General features: G+C 53.1%; 2 protein-coding genes across 2 annotated transcripts; one reads left to right on the top strand and one right to left on the bottom strand.

Moving 5' to 3' along the window:
- Window positions 1-3,611: 3,611 nt before the first annotated feature.
- CHRNA10 (cholinergic receptor nicotinic alpha 10 subunit) lies at window positions 3,612-10,212 on the top strand. Its single transcript, XM_027115600.1, has 5 exons — window positions 3,612-4,770; window positions 6,502-6,647; window positions 7,065-7,219; window positions 8,012-8,544; window positions 9,233-10,212. The coding sequence occupies exons 1-5, from the start codon at window positions 4,689-4,691 to the stop codon at window positions 9,688-9,690; spliced, it is 1,374 nt and encodes a 457-aa protein (XP_026971401.1). The 5' UTR covers window positions 3,612-4,688; the 3' UTR covers window positions 9,691-10,212.
- A 621-nt stretch (window positions 10,213-10,833) lies between these two features.
- Window positions 10,834-14,825, bottom strand: ART1 (ADP-ribosyltransferase 1). The gene is made up of 4 exons (XM_027115715.1): window positions 14,714-14,825; window positions 13,665-14,442; window positions 12,550-12,591; window positions 10,834-11,075 (listed from the first exon to the last, which is right to left on the bottom strand). The coding sequence occupies exons 1-4, from the start codon at window positions 14,774-14,776 to the stop codon at window positions 10,978-10,980; spliced, it is 981 nt and encodes a 326-aa protein (XP_026971516.1). The 5' UTR covers window positions 14,777-14,825; the 3' UTR covers window positions 10,834-10,977.
- Between the last annotated feature and the right edge of the window lie 368 nt (window positions 14,826-15,193).

A 15,193-nucleotide genomic window follows, 5' to 3' on the forward strand; every position in this document is an offset into this window, starting at 1 on the left:
TACCACCTTCTATTTATATATTTCATCAGAATCTAACACCACATAGAAAAACTAAGTCAAATTAGATCAAAGACTTAGATGTAAGACCTAAAATTATAAAACTCTTAGGGACTCCCCTGGTGGTCCAGTGGTTAAGACTCCACACTCCCAATGCAGGGAGCCTGGTTTCAATCCCTGGTCAGGGAACTAGATTCCACATGCTGCAACTACAGGAGGCCACAAATCGCAACTAAAAGATCCTGCATGCAGCAGCGAAGATCCCACATGCCACAACTAAGACCTGGCACAGCCAAATAAATAAGTAAATATTTAAATAAATAAAATTATAAAACTCTTAGAAGAAAATAGAGGGTAAAATCTTAACAACATTGGATTTGGTAATGATTTCTTGGATATGACACCAAAGGCACAAGCAACAAAAGAAAAAAATAGACAAAATGAACTACATGAAGAATTTTTAATTTTGTTCATTCTAAAGACACTGAGTAAAAAGGCAACCTAGAGAATGGGAGAAACATTTGCAAATAATTTATCTGATAAGGGATTAATATCCAGAATATATAGAGGACTCCTAGAACTCAACAACATAAAGAGAAAAAAAATCAATTTAAAAATGAACAAAGGACTTGAACGGACATTTCTCCAACGAGGATATACAAATGGCCAATAAGCACGTAAAAAGATGCTCAACATCGCTAATCATTAGGGAGATACAAATCAAAACTATGAACCAGATACCACCTCGTATGCATTAGGATGGCCCTTATCAAAGAAAACAAAGTAAAAGATGTTGGTGAGGATGTGGAGAGATTGGAAGCTTTGTGCATTGTTGGTGGGAATGTATTCAATAAAAAGGTATGTCCGCTGTGGAAAACAGTATGGCAATTCTTCAAAAAATTAAAAACAATTACCATATGATCCAGCAATTCCACTTCTGGGTATATATCCAAAAGAACTGAAAGCAGAATCTTGAAAGGATATTTGTACATCCATGTTCATAGCAGCATTATTCACAATAACTGAAATGTGAAAGCAACCCAAGTGCCCATCAAGAGATGAATGGATAAGCAAAATGTGGTATATACATACAATAGAATGTTATTCAGCCTTAAAAAGGAAGGAAATTCTGACATATACTACAACATGGATGAAACTTTAGGACATTATATGAAGTGAAATAAGCCAGGCACAAAAAGACAAATACTGGGATTTCCCTGGTGGTCCAGTGGTTAGGACTCTGTGCTTCCACTGCACTGGGCACAGGTTCGATCCCTGGTCAGGGAACTAAGATCCTGTGGGCTGCACAGCGCAGCCAAAAAAAAAGACAAATACTGACATGATTTCATAGAGACAGAAGGAAGAATGGTATTTGCCGGGGGCTGGGGCTTATGAATCTAAATGTGTGTTTCTGAAGATATCTTGACTAACTCACTAGGACCATAGTGCAAATACTGTTGATTGCTGTGCATTTGTCAATGTACTAGGCAGTTGCCTTGCATTATCAGGTACTTGCATTGTCTCATTTAATTCTTACGACAACTATTTAGGTGAGGACTGTTAATCCCACTAACCTGTTTGATAAAACTGAAACACAGAGAGTTTCAGTATCTTACCCAGGTCAGACAGCTCATAGGACAGAGCTGAAAGTAACTCTAAAGGCTTTGTCTTCAGGGAGATCAGCTTGTGCTTTGTGACCACCTAGAGGGGTGGGATAGGGAGGGTGGGATAGGGAGGGTGGGAGGGAGATGCAAGAGGGAGGAGATATGGGGATATATGTATATGTATGGCTGATTCACTTTGTTTTACAGCAGAAACTAACACACCATTGTAAAGCAATTATACTCCAATAAAGATGTTAAAAAAAAAAAAAGGCTGTTTTCCCAGAAATATAGATCAATGGAACAGGATAGAAAGCCCAGAGAAAAGCCCATGCATATATGGTCACCTTATTTTTGATAAAGAAGGCAAGAATATACAATGGAGAAAAGACAGCCTCTTCAATAAGTGGCGCTGGAAAAACTGGACAGCTACATGTAAAAGAATGAAATCAGAACACTCCCTAACACCACACACAAAAATAAACTTAAAATGGATTAAAGACCTAAATGTAAGGCCAGACACTATAAAACTCTTAGAGGAAAACATAGAACACTCTACGACATAAATCACAGCAAGATCCTTTTTGACCCACCTCTTAGAGAAATGGAAATAAAAACAAAAATAAACAAATGGGACCTAATGAAACTTAAAAGCTTTTGAACAGCAAAGGAAACCATAAATAAGACAAAAAAACAACCCTCAGAATGGGAGAAATATTTGCAAATGAAGCAACTGACAAAGGATTAATCTCCAAAATTTACAAGCAGCTCATGTAGCTCAATATCAAAAAAACAACCCAATCCAAAAATGGGCAGAAGACCTAAATAGACATTTCTCCAAAGAAGACATACAGACTGCCAACAAACACATGAAAGAATGCTCAACATCACTAATCATTAGAGAAATGCAAATCAAAACTACAATGAGGGGCTTCCCTGGTGGCGCAGTGGTTGAGAGTCCGCCTGCCGATGCAGGGGACACGGGTTCGTACCCCGGTCCGGGAAGATCCCACATGCCCCGGAGCGGCTGGGCCCGTGAGCCATGGCCGCTGAGCCTGCGCGTCCGGAGCCTGTGCTCCGCAACGGGAGAGGCCACGAGAGTGAGAGGCCCGCATACCACAAAAAAAAAAACTACAATGAGGTATCCCCTCACACCAGTCAGAATGGCCATCATCAAAAAATCTAAAAACAATAAATGCTGGAGAGGGTGTGGAGAAAAGGGAACTCTCTTGCACTGTTGGTGGGAATGTAAATTGATACAGCCACTATGGAGAACAGTATGGAGGTTCCTTAAAAAACTAAAATAGAACTACCATACGACCCAGCAATCCCACTACTGGGCATATACCCTGAGAAAACCATAATTCAAGAATAGTCATGTACCACAATGTTCATTGCAGCTCTACTTACAATAGCCAGGTCATGGAAGCAACCTAAGTGTCCATCATCGGATGAATGGATAAAGAAGATGTAGCACATATATACAATGGACTATTACTTAGCCATGAAAAGAAACGAAATTGAGTTATTTGTAGTGAGGTGGATGGACCTAGAGTCTGTCATACAGAGTGAAGTAAGTCAGAAAGAGAAAAACAAATACCGTATGCTAACACATATATATGGAATCTAAAAAAAAAAAAAAAAAAAAGGTTCTGAAGAACCTAGGGGCAGGACAGGAATAAAGACACAGACGTGGAGAATGGACATGAGGACACGGGGAGGGGGAAGGGTAAGCTGGGATGAAGTGAGAGAGTAGCATGGACATATATACACTACCAAACGTAAAATAGATAGCTAGTGGGAAGCAGCCACATAGCACAGGGAGATCAGCTCCGTGCTTTGTGACCACCTAGAGGGGTGGGATAGGGAGGGTGGGAGGGAGATGCAAGAGGGAGGAGATATGGGGATATATGTATATGTATAGCTGATTCACTTTGTTATACAGCAGAAAATAATACACCATTGTAAAGCAATTATACTCCAATAAAGATATTAAAAAATAAATAAATATAAATAAATAAAGGCTGTGTTTTCCCTGTGGCCCAATACCGCCCGTGATGTTTAAGCATAGGGAGAATACTGAGGCTCAGACTGGGATGGCTGTGGGATGGCGAGGATGCAGGCTGCATCTCCTGCTTTGTGGGGCCACCTGGAGCAGCCTCAGTCTTGGCACCCCTCTCACCAGGAGGGGAGAGCTTGCTTGGCACAAAGCACCCGGCCTAGACAGATGTGTTCAGTCCCTAACTGAGGGCACAGCTGACAGATGAAAGGGAGCCTGAAGAATTCAGTAATGATGACAGAGCTGGGAGGACAGTTACCATCCACTGGCCCTGTCCCCTCACACCTTTAAGCCCCAGTCTCTTGCAGATCCTGACCTGGCATCTCTGTACCCTCCAATCCCCCAAGTTGGGCCTGAGCATGGGTGCTACCTTACAGAATTTGAATAATTCAGGTCCCAGTGACCTGAGGTGTCAGTTTCAGTTGCTCTGTTCCCATGGACACAGGTGTCCCAACTCTGTAATTAAGCTAATGAAAGGGAAAGGGGGCACGGCCTTCTGTCCTGTGCCTCAGAAGGCTCAGGGCTGATGGAGTCCCTGTCCCTGTCTTGCTGAGAATGCGCCAGGCTCCCCCAGAGTCAGGTGTGGGGAAGGGCTTGAGGAAGTCAAGGGGGCTGAAATAGAGGCAGGAGAAAGGAAGAGAGAGAGGAAGACCAGAGTCAGGGAGGCAGAGACCAAGAAAGAGTTACAGAGGGACGGCTAGAAGGAAATCGAGACAGAGAGGCTGAGTGAGAGGTAAAGGGGGTGGGGGGCGAAGAACAGGGCAGAGGCAGAGGCCAGAAGAGAAGGAGAAACAGTAGATGCCAAGGCCCAAGGACTAAAATCCCAGGGCAGGTACAAATAGCAGGGTCAAGGAACTGGAAGGGCTGCAGGACTCCCTGCAGGGTAGTTGGACTCAACAGAGATCCCAGTCTTCCTTCTGCCTTGCAGGGACTGTCTACACCATCCTTGCCAGCAGGGCCTGATGCTGCCGTAGGTCAGGCCAGGAGGCTCCTGTCCAGAGACCTGCCCTTCCTCTGGCTGCGGCAAGGCCATGGGGCCCGGCAGCCACCGCCTCAGCCTCAGCATCTCTGTCTCCAGTCTGGGCCTTCTGCTTCTGCTCCCACTCCTGCCAGGTATGCTCAGTAAACCAGCCCTGGCCTCTCTGGGCGTTGCTGCTGTTCCCATGCTCCCCAAACCTCTCTCCACGTGCTCTCTCTTCATTTCTGTGCTGGGAGCAAGCACTGTCTGGGGAGTGTGGAGGAGGGGGAGCTGAAGAGGGCAAGAGGGGGCTTGCCTGACTGGGGCGGGAGCAGTTGATGGGGCAGCTCCCAGGGATAGGGCTGGGAAAGCCAGGGGGACCAGAGCGCGAAGGGTGAGTTTGGGCTTTATCTAGCAGGCCTGGGGAGCCATTGAACAGGTTTAAGCAGCTACTGGTCTAGTCAGATTCATTTGTTTAAAAGCTTGATCTCTCAGAAGTGTGACAGGTGGTTAGAGAGGTGAGCCCGAGGTGGGAGAGCAGGGAGGAGGCGGCTGCTGCCGTGGTCCATATGCAGGGAGGATGGGCCCGAGCTGGAGAGGTGATGAAGCATTCAAGAGCATTCAGCAGTATGACTGACAGGATGCGGGCACAGAGTGGTCTGCAGAGAGGAGGGGCAGAAGGGAGAGACAAATTACCAGATTTCCAGCTGAGGTCACCGGGGAGTGCTGTTTGCTGAGATGGGGAACACAGGACAAGGAACAGGTTTCAGAACATGGAGGGAGGAGGGTCTTCCCTGGTGGTCTAGCAGTTAAGACTCCGCGCTCCCAATGCAGGGGGCCCGGGTTCGATCCCTGATCAGGGAACTAGATCCCACAGGCCGCAACTAAGAGCCCACGTGCCGCAACTAAGAGCCTGCATGCCGCAACTAAAGAGTCCACACGCCACAAGTGAAATGATCCCGCACGCCACAACGAAGATCCCGTGTGCTGCAACTAAGACCCAGCACAGCCAAATAAATAATAAATTTTTAAAAAAAGAAAACAAGAACGTGGTGGGAGGAAAGAAGTTCATATTTTGGCCCTACACAGTTTAAAGTGCCTACAGGACATTTAGGACATTCAGGTCTGGAGCTCAGGAGAAAAATCTGGGCTGAAGAAAAAAGGAGACAAGGGCAAAGGGCAAGATTCTGGGGAACAATACCTAAATCAAGGACTGAGAAAAAAAAAAGGACTGAGGACAATGGGATGTGTCACAAAACCCGGGGAAGAGTGTGTTTTCAGGAAGGAGGGGCCCATAGTGTCAGAGCTTTGAAGACATCAACTGAAGTGCAGCTAGAGAAGCAGAGACAGGCTGGAGGGACTGGAAGAGGCAGGGCAACAGGGTTCTGGATGCCTGGTTGAGAACTGGGACTCTTGCCATCTGTTTGGGCCCCACCAGCATTTGTTCTTTTGTTTGTTTTGTTTTGGCCACATCACACGCCATGCAGGATCTTAGTTCTCCAACCAGGAATCGAACCCGTGCCCGCTGCAGTGGAAGCGTGGAATCTTAACCACTGGACTGCCAGGGAATTCCCAGCCCCTCCAGCATTTGTGGTGGGGCAAGCAGAATCCAGGTCCTTGGGAAGGGAATGGTGGGGAAGAAACCCATCAGCCTTGCTTCAGAAGATAGTACCTACTCACACTATGGCCTTCACCTCATCTATCCTTGGAGGCAGGCCAGGGAGGAACTAGAGCCACAGGTAGAGAGACAGAGAACAGGGACAGTTAGACAGCTGTGAGACAGTGGAGCAGCTGACAGGGCCTCAGTCTTGTGGAGGGTACAGGTTGTGAACAGAGGCCCCTGGACTAGGGTCTCGGATGGACACCCTTTCTTACTGGTCCCCCAGAGTGCTTCGGAGCTGAGGGCAGGCTGGCACACAAGCTGTTCCGAGACCTCTTTGCCAACTACACAAGTGCCCTGAGACCTGTGGCAGACACAGACCAGGCTCTGAACGTGACCCTGGAAGTGACGTTGTCCCAGATCATCGACATGGTGCGTTGGTTGTTGTACAGTCGTGGAGTGTGCTGGTGACAGTGTCAAGGAATGGGGGAATGGGAGACTGGGATTAATCTCCAATCAATTCTTTCCTGTAAACATTAAGATTAGCAACAATAACAGCTACCAACTGTTGGATCCTAACTGTTGGGTGCCCACAGTGTGCCCAATACTTTGCACACTTGAATCCATGCCTAGCAGAGATTACCACCCATGTAACTTCTGAGGAAACTCAGGCCCAGAGAAGAGAAGGACCTGCCAAGGTCACATAGCAAGGCTGGGTGGGAACTGAACTGTATGGGCAAGTCAGGTTTGCGGGTGCTGACCAGAGCTCTATAGGTGAGTGTGCACACACAGGGCAGGGTATGTGCAGACGTCTGTCCACATCTATGCCCACTCTCTGCCCCCAACTAGGATGAGCGGAACCAGGTGCTGACCCTGTACCTGTGGATCCGACAGGAGTGGACAGATGCCTACCTACGATGGGACCCTGACGCCTATGGTGGCCTGGATGCCATCCGCATCCCCAGCAGTCTCGTGTGGCGACCGGACATCATACTCTATAACAAGTACTTCCTACCTGGGCCCTTTCTCTCTCCTACTCCTCCCTAGAGTTGCCCTTGGCTCTGGTGATGCACTTGTCCCCCATCCTCCACATCGAACCCGGCTCCTATGGTGCCCTAGACACTTTCCCCTAGGACCCTTCTATGCTGCCAGGAAGGTGTTGGCAATTGTGGCTGCATGGTGCAGTAGGGCTTCCTGACCACAGACACACACACACACACACAGCGGCTCATGGCAAGGGCCTGCTGGAGGGACCTCACAGCCCCTTGACGGCACCTCCACTTTAGGCTGTCTCAAGCCAACCCAGGCTGAGTGTCTCCTAGGAATCCTCCGTGTGGTCCAGGGCCAATTCTGTATCTCTCGCAGAGGGGGTTCTGGGACACAAGTGCCTCTTTATGGCACTCTCCACCCTTTTCTCAGGGCACCCCAGGGCCTGCCTAGGGATTTCCTTCAGGGCTTAGCCCTCTGTAGTCCTTTATGCCGCCTAAGCCAGTTCTGTGCTTCCCAGACAACACATAGCTCCGCATATTTTCCTCAGGGCCCCTCTGGGAGCTTTGCAGATGACACTCAAGGAAAGCCACCGTGCGCCCCGCGCCAACTTTTGAGCTAGGTCTGTGTCTCGTTCTGGGCCCTTCAGGCGCCGGCCCCGCTAGGCCTCCAAAGGCACAGAGGGCCCTCTCTACCGCTCCCTTTGCCCTCTGTGCCGCCCCCAGCGGGCCGGAAGCGCACCCCTTTCAAGGGGCAGCCCTTACCTCCCAGGCCACGGCGCTTCAGGCAGCCCCACCCCCTGCCCGCAGGGCGGATGCGCAGGCGCCAGCCTCAGCCAGCACCAACGTGGTCCTGCGGCACGACGGCGCCGTGCGCTGGGACGCGCCGGCCATCACGCGCAGCTCGTGCCGCGTGGACGTGTCGGCCTTCCCATTCGACGCGCAGCGCTGCGGCCTGACGTTCGGCTCGTGGACGCACGGCGGGCACCAGCTGGACGTACAGACGCGCGGCGCCGCCGCCAGCCTGGCCGACTTCGTGGAGAACGTGGAGTGGCGTGTGCTGGGCATGCCGGCCCGGCGGCGCGTGCTCACCTACGGCTGCTGCTCCGAGCCCTACCCGGACGTGACCTTCACGCTGCTGCTGCGCCGCCGCGCCGCCGCCTACGTGTGCAACCTGCTGCTGCCCTGCGTGCTCATCTCGCTGCTGGCGCCTCTCGCCTTCCACCTGCCCGCCGACTCGGGCGAGAAGGTGTCGCTCGGCGTCACCGTGCTGCTGGCGCTCACGGTCTTCCAGCTGCTCCTGGCCGAGAGCATGCCGCCGGCCGAGAGCGTGCCGCTCATCGGTGAGCTCTGAGGGCCCGGGGTGGCGGGGGAGGGGGCCGGAAGAGGACGCCCTCAACCCGGGTTTGAAGTGCGCGGGTGTCCGCAGGTGCAGGAGTGGGAGCCGGACCGGCCTGGGTCAGCGGAGGGGCCCCGCCGACCGTCTTGGGGTCCGGCCTCGTTCTGAGATTGACGGGGAAGAGGTCGGCCCCTTCCAGGGAGAAGGGGCAGAGGAAAGAGTTGGTCTTTCCTCAAGGACTTGATGGAGGAAGGTCGACATCCCCAGTGTTATAATCACAGGCAAACCATACTAAGTACTCACTGCGTGTCAGGCGGTCTCCTAAACACTTGACGTTTATTAACTCAAGGAAGCAGCACCACACACCTGTGAGGAAGGTTCTGTTATAACTTGCTTCAGATCATGCTGGTTCTATTTAAGAGCGTGACTTTCACGGGACTGTGGGTGAGTCCAGCCTCCAGCAGTCGGGGGGGAACAATTAGGGAGCAGGTCGCTTCTGAGAACCTGACCGGGGAATGCGGGAGAGGGAGCCCTTGGCCCTTACCTCCTTCCCGCTTCCATCCATTGGGCTTGGAGGGTCCTGCGAGCCTTACGGGGGAATGAGCTCATTCCTCCTTGTGCTCAGGCAGTTGGGGAGCTCAGGCCCCCTGAGTTCTTGTTTGGGGCCTCAGTTCCCCTTCCCTCTCTTGCAGGAAAGTACTACATGGCCACCATGACCATGGTCACCTTCTCCACAGCGCTCACCATCCTTATCATGAACTTGCATTACTGTGGTCCCAGTGCCCGCCCAGTGCCAGCCTGGGCTCGGACCCTCCTGCTGGGACGCCTGGCGCGGGGCCTGTGTGTGCGGGAACGAGGGGAGCCCTGTGGGCAGTCTAGACCTCCTGAGTCATCCCCCAGCCCCCAGCCTCCTGACAGAGAAGCTGGCCCACCAGCAGGCCCTTGCCATGAGCCTCGGTGTCTGTGCCATCAGGAAGCCCTGCTGCACCATGTAGCCACCATCACCAACACCTTCCACAGACACAGGGCTGCCCAGCGCTGCCATGAGGAGTGGAAGCGCCTGGCCCGTGTCATGGACCGTTTCTTCCTGGGCATCTTCTTCTCCATGGCTCTGGTGATGAGCCTTCTCGTGCTGGTGCAGGCCCTGTGAATCCCAGGGGTCTGCTGCAGCCACAGCACCTCCAGACGGGGATGGAATGGCCAGGCCAGGTGGTGGTTGGCCCTCAGGCCACTCAGTCTCTCTCCACTGGCCCTCAGAGCCTGGGACATCCTCTCTTCAGCGCTACTTACTTCACACACCAGAGGGAGTACTCATTGTCTCTGTACCCTAACCTCCAAGGGAAAGCCAGAGCTTTCCGCTCCCCTGATTCCTGCAGAGGAGGGACTCTAAGAAGGGTCAAGATCAAAGGGCAGTCCTGCAGGGACAGAACTGAACTCCGATGCTGAGTGTTAGTGCTTTCAGTGAGGAGAGTGCAGGTAGTACAAACAGAACTGCCACACTTCCTGTCTTCTCTTCCTTCCTCTGTGGCTGCTGTTACAGGGACTTGGTCTTGCCTGTCCCTACCTGGGGGCTCAGGGATGGCAACTGGGAATTCAGGATTCCTGGTCCAGTTTCCAGAGCAGGAGGCCACGCAAGGATTTGGCCCCAAAGCCCCGAATGATAATAAAGTGTGTGCCTATCACTTCCTCCGTGTCCTCTCTTATCCTTAGGGCCCATGGTGGTGGAACTTGGGGACCAGCCTCTTAGGGACCTTAGGACTCATGCATCAGAGCAGAAATTACATCTTTGCTGACAAGAAAATGAGATCCAGTCTACCCTGTTCCCACACAGTGACATCCGGAGAGCTTGAAGGTGCCCAAGGTAGGGGCAGTACAGGAACCAGCATTCACAAGGTATTTATTTGTTCCTTCCTGACTTCCACACATCTTCTGGCACCACCTCTGTGCCTCGGACGCCGTCCCTGCCCTCATAAGCTCACAGTTGGACTTGGGAGACCATGGCCCTTTGGGAGCACAGAGGCAGGGCCCCTAACCCAGCAGGGTGGAGAGGCCAGAGAAGGCTTCCTGGAGGAGCGAATAGGAGCAGTCCAGGTGTACATGGGAAGCATTTGAGTAGTATCAGCAAATACCATGGCCAAGTACTGTTCTCCCCAATCGCCCCACCTCCAAACGACTTTAATCTTCTATCTGCAAGTGAGTGGTTACCTGTCCTGCAGTCCCCCCACCTCTATTCACCGTCTTACTCCTAGACCCCTGGATGAGGCCCAGTCCCTACATTTTCCTCTTCCCGCTAGCAAGCCTGGCAGCTGCCAGAGAAAATCCCAGAGTTCCTTCCAGATGGAATTACCGCAGATCTTGGGCACGCTTAAAGCATACGTGCGGCTGACAGCCTCATGTTGGGCAGAGGTGACGGCAGAGCTGTTCAGTGGCTGATGGATTAGAGGAGTCCTGGACTCTCTGGAAAGGCTTCTCCAACAAGGAACCAGAGCAGCAGTAGAAGGGACCAGACTGCAGACAGGGGGCCCTGACCCATGGCTGCAGGGAAAACAGAGGCACAGAGATTTAGGGGCAACGTGAGATACACAAAGAAACAAGATGAACAGAGCAGAGTGAGCTGACTGATACACAAAATTAGGGAGGAAGGTGGAGATGAGACCAAGGAGAGCCCCAGTTCCCCTTCCAGAGGTCCTTAGGTCTGTCCCCCAGTCTCCTACTGACACAGCTGAGGCACTGCAGGGTGGGATGAAAAGGGTTAGAGATCTGAGTGGGATCTGGTGATGCAGGTCTTTGCTCCTCTGCTCAAACTCTGGTGGGAGAGTTGCTGGTGCACTGGGATGGGGGATGGGGAGGGGGGCGGGAATCCTAAACTCTCGCAGTGCTTGAAATTATGTTATCAGACCTCAAAGAGGCCGAGTTGGCGTCTGGAGACCTGGCTGGTCTTGACTCTGCCACTAACTCACTCTCACCTGGAGCAAGTCACTTCTGTCTCCGAGTCTCACTCTACTATATAATGAGGATAATACTCCCTGTCCCACCTCCTTCCAGTCGATAGTTGTCCAGTAAGGATAAAATGAGATGGTATCTGAGGAGGTGGGGGCCAGCCTGGTACGGTGGTTCCAGGTTCAGCTCCAGGACCAGGCTGTCTGGACCGAACACTTTTCTAGTTCTGTGTGTGAGGCTGGTTGCATCATCTCTTTGTGCCTGCCTTCTCTCATCTGTGGAACAGGGGCGATGACATTACCTGCATCATTGGATCATGGTGAGGATTCATGGAACCCTGAGTGGTACTGTGTCATGGAGAAGGGTGGCTGGGGCTCCTTCCTATCCGCTGTTCTCAGAGCCCTGAGGGTGGAGGCGGGACCCGAGGGGGAGGGGCGGCTGTGATTTTTTCCCTGAGAATGGCCTGTTCCCGCCTAGAGAAGTGGTGGCTGAGGCAGGACCTGGCACAGCAGGTGTTCAAGGGAAGGGAAGAGTCATAGCCAAAGGGAACCTGGGGACCGTCTAGTCCAATATGCCTACTATGCAGATAGGGAAACTGAGGCCCAGAGAGGGATGTTTGGTCACAGAGAGAGTTAGGGCAGAGCCTGGGCTAGAGCCCAGGTCTCCAGAAGCCAAGACCTGACCTTGATCTTGGGAGGTGGTCTGAGAGAGCTCTGAAGGCAGTAACAGACCGAGGGCTCTGCGGCAGGAGGAGGAGAAGGCCCAGGAGGACTTTGTGGAGCGGCCCTTCCCTCCGTCGCCTCAGTGCAGCCTGGAGCTCTCTGGGCTCTGGTCAGTGGGCTCCTGGGAAGGCGGGGACGGCCCCAGGCTGGGTGGCCATCTCCCACATACACATTCAGTGGGGAGGGTTAGCAACCTCCCACAGGTGTCTGCTTAAGGGAGTCTACTTTTTTTGATTGAAAGGGGGTTGTTTTTATTTTACGGGGGATGTCCATCCAGGAGAGGGGCCCAGACCCAGGATAGCCAGCTCAGCCCCCAGCAGAACCCCACAGATGCCCGCAGCCCTCACCTGAGTTATCCAGACGGCAGGGCCCTGACTTGCACTGCTTGTCTGTAGGGAAGAAACAGCAAAGAATCAAAGGCTCGGCAGCTCTCGGGATGGTAAGGGACTCCAGAGCCCCATGGTCCTGACTTGCTCTAGGAGAAGCTGGTGTGTTTTCTCCTGATTCTGCTTCCTTACAGTGGGACCTCCCTTGCCTGGGTTTGACTTGACCCATGAATAGCAGGGCCAGAAAGGCGCCAGCCCTTGAAGCCAGGGTCATCTGGGCACTCCTCCTGCCCCCCCGGCCTGTAACTTTGCCTCCATGCCACACCCGCCTCTCCCTCTCCCATGTCTTGTCCCAGCCAAGGAGGGGCTAGTTTGTGTGTCTCCTTCACCTTCCATCAACTCGTGCACGCTCGTGATGCTGTCCAAGGTGGTAACTGAAGCCGCGCTGGACCTTATCCCTTGAGATGTGGTCCATGGGTCCAGCCAACAGCCTGCCTCTAACTATTGATATGAAAAGTGGGCCTCACAGGCCCCTGGGCATCCCTCAACGAGGACCAGCAGCCCACAGCCCCTTCAGAGGTTAAGGACCTGGGCCCATCTTCATGATTACTCCTCTGGATGGTCCAGGGAGGATGGACAGGAAAGCATCTGAGACCTACCAGAGCCCAAGCTGGAATTTAGGGGTAATACACCTGACTGCTGGCTCACCACCCCACCCCACCCCCGCCAGCACACATGACGGCACAGGGGTTCTGTGCAGTCAAATAAACACACTCCTCTCAGAAAACTGGGGTGGGCCGCTTACTCATTTCTGGCAGCAGCTTCCAGCTGGGAGGAAAGCCTGACACCAAGTCTCTTTGGCCCTCAGATGGCCAAAGACACCTGCGTTGGTCAGGAAACCCTCTTCAGTCTCCCCGCAGGCAAGTGGCCAGCTCTGGCTTAGACACCTCCAGGGTCGAGAAGCAAGCGTGCTACTTAAGAAGGTTATGTCTCTCCTTGGACGGAAGGGGTGGAGGGGCTGGGGGACAGGACTCGGTCCTTCTCACTGTTTCTAATATCTCTGTATGTATCTTCTGAAAACGGGACGGGCAAGGCCACCTTCCGCCCAGCTGCTGGCTGGCACGTGCCCTGCTCACCTTTGATGTACTCACAGTTGTACGTGCTGCGCTGGCCCAGGGCCCGGAGGTAGATGCGGGTGGGGCCCTGGGCCGGTCTGCTGGCATTGATCACCTGGAAGGTCTCGAAGGGAGGGATCAGCACCTCCTCCTCCCCAGGGAAAAAGGAGTAGCCCTTGATAGGGGCCCCGAGGCAGGTCCAGATGCCAAAGAAGGTGTCTTCCCCAAACTGCTGGGCTGCAACATTCTGCAAGGATGCAGAGGCAAAGCCCCCCAGCCTGACGGTGGCCCCGGGCCCTGCTGGCCGGAAGCGTAGGCCCTGCACCCCTCGGAACACCTGGCGGCACTGGGGTGGACGCTGGCCCCTGCCCAGCAGCTGCAGGGCCTCAGTCAGCAGGAAGTGGAGTGTCTTGAAGGAGAAGTGGTGGAGGTAGTGGAGCCGGGAGCGGCCAGCCTCGCGCACGGCCGCGTTGAATTCTTTGTGCAGGGGGCTGTTAGCCGTGTAGGCCAGGAGGGCCACCCCATGCTCTTCTCGGAAGCCCGCGGGCGGGGACAGACGGGTAGGGCTGAGGCCCCACTTGGACCCCCAGGCCTGGCGCTCCTGCCACTGGCTGCTTGCCTGAGCCCAGACATCAGCGTACACTTTGTTGGCCTGGAACTCCGTGCGGTTGAGATCCGGGAGAGCCGCCGCCATGGCTGCGGCACAGCCAGCATACTGGTCGTCAAAGGAGGCCAGGGCCATGTCCAGGGGCATTTCTCGAGAGAAGAGGTCTCGTCGTGTGATGGGGTGGCTTTGGGCCTGAGGCAGGGGGAGCAGCAAGGACTGAGAGATTAGGCCCTGGGAGAACGGGAGCCCTGTTATCCAGCTTCCCCCTCCACTGAGCTGAGAAAGAGTAAGGGCCCCAGACACACCTGGAGGGGAAGGGGATTGGGAACTACTAGCTACAGATCCCCGAGACCAGGCTCTGGGGCTGTCCGATCTCCAAGCTCTGAGCGATCTCCAAGCGAAGCATCCGGCAGAGTTCAGAAGCCAGCAGCTAGGGGATGGGGTCAGCGGAGGATGACTGTACCTGAAGTGCTTCCATGAGGCCCATGGACACGAGCAGCAGAGACATCATGGCAGGGGTCTGCATGTTGGAGGTGACCTTGGGCAAGTTACTCTTTGGGTCTCAGTTTCCTCGTCTGGAAAATGGGAATCTGCACAGTTTAATAAATTGTGATGAATTGACACCTAGCCTGGGCCCCTTTGGGTGCTTGACACAGAGTCACAACATAGAAACGGAGGTTCAGAAGAGAGAGGGGACCCTTCTTGCCGGAAGGAACATGGGAGACTTCCTGGAGGAGGTGACATGTGAACAGGGTCTTGTGGGACAAATAGGAGAATAAGGCTTCAGTCAGGGGAGGTAGGAGAGAAAAGATTGGAGTTGAGGGTGGGAAAGGAGTTTGGGACAGCAGGAATGGGAAGAGCAATGGTATTAGAGGTAGGGACTCAGGATGTAAAGAGTGAAAGACGTTCTGGCTAGTGTGGCAGTTGCAGTGTTGGAAAGCCT

Source organism: Aethalodelphis obliquidens, unplaced genomic scaffold (assembly GCF_003676395.1).
Source record: "Aethalodelphis obliquidens isolate GAN/ISIS:26980383/991018 unplaced genomic scaffold, ASM367639v1 scaffold14, whole genome shotgun sequence".
Classification (NCBI taxonomy): domain Eukaryota; kingdom Metazoa; phylum Chordata; class Mammalia; order Artiodactyla; family Delphinidae; genus Aethalodelphis; species Aethalodelphis obliquidens.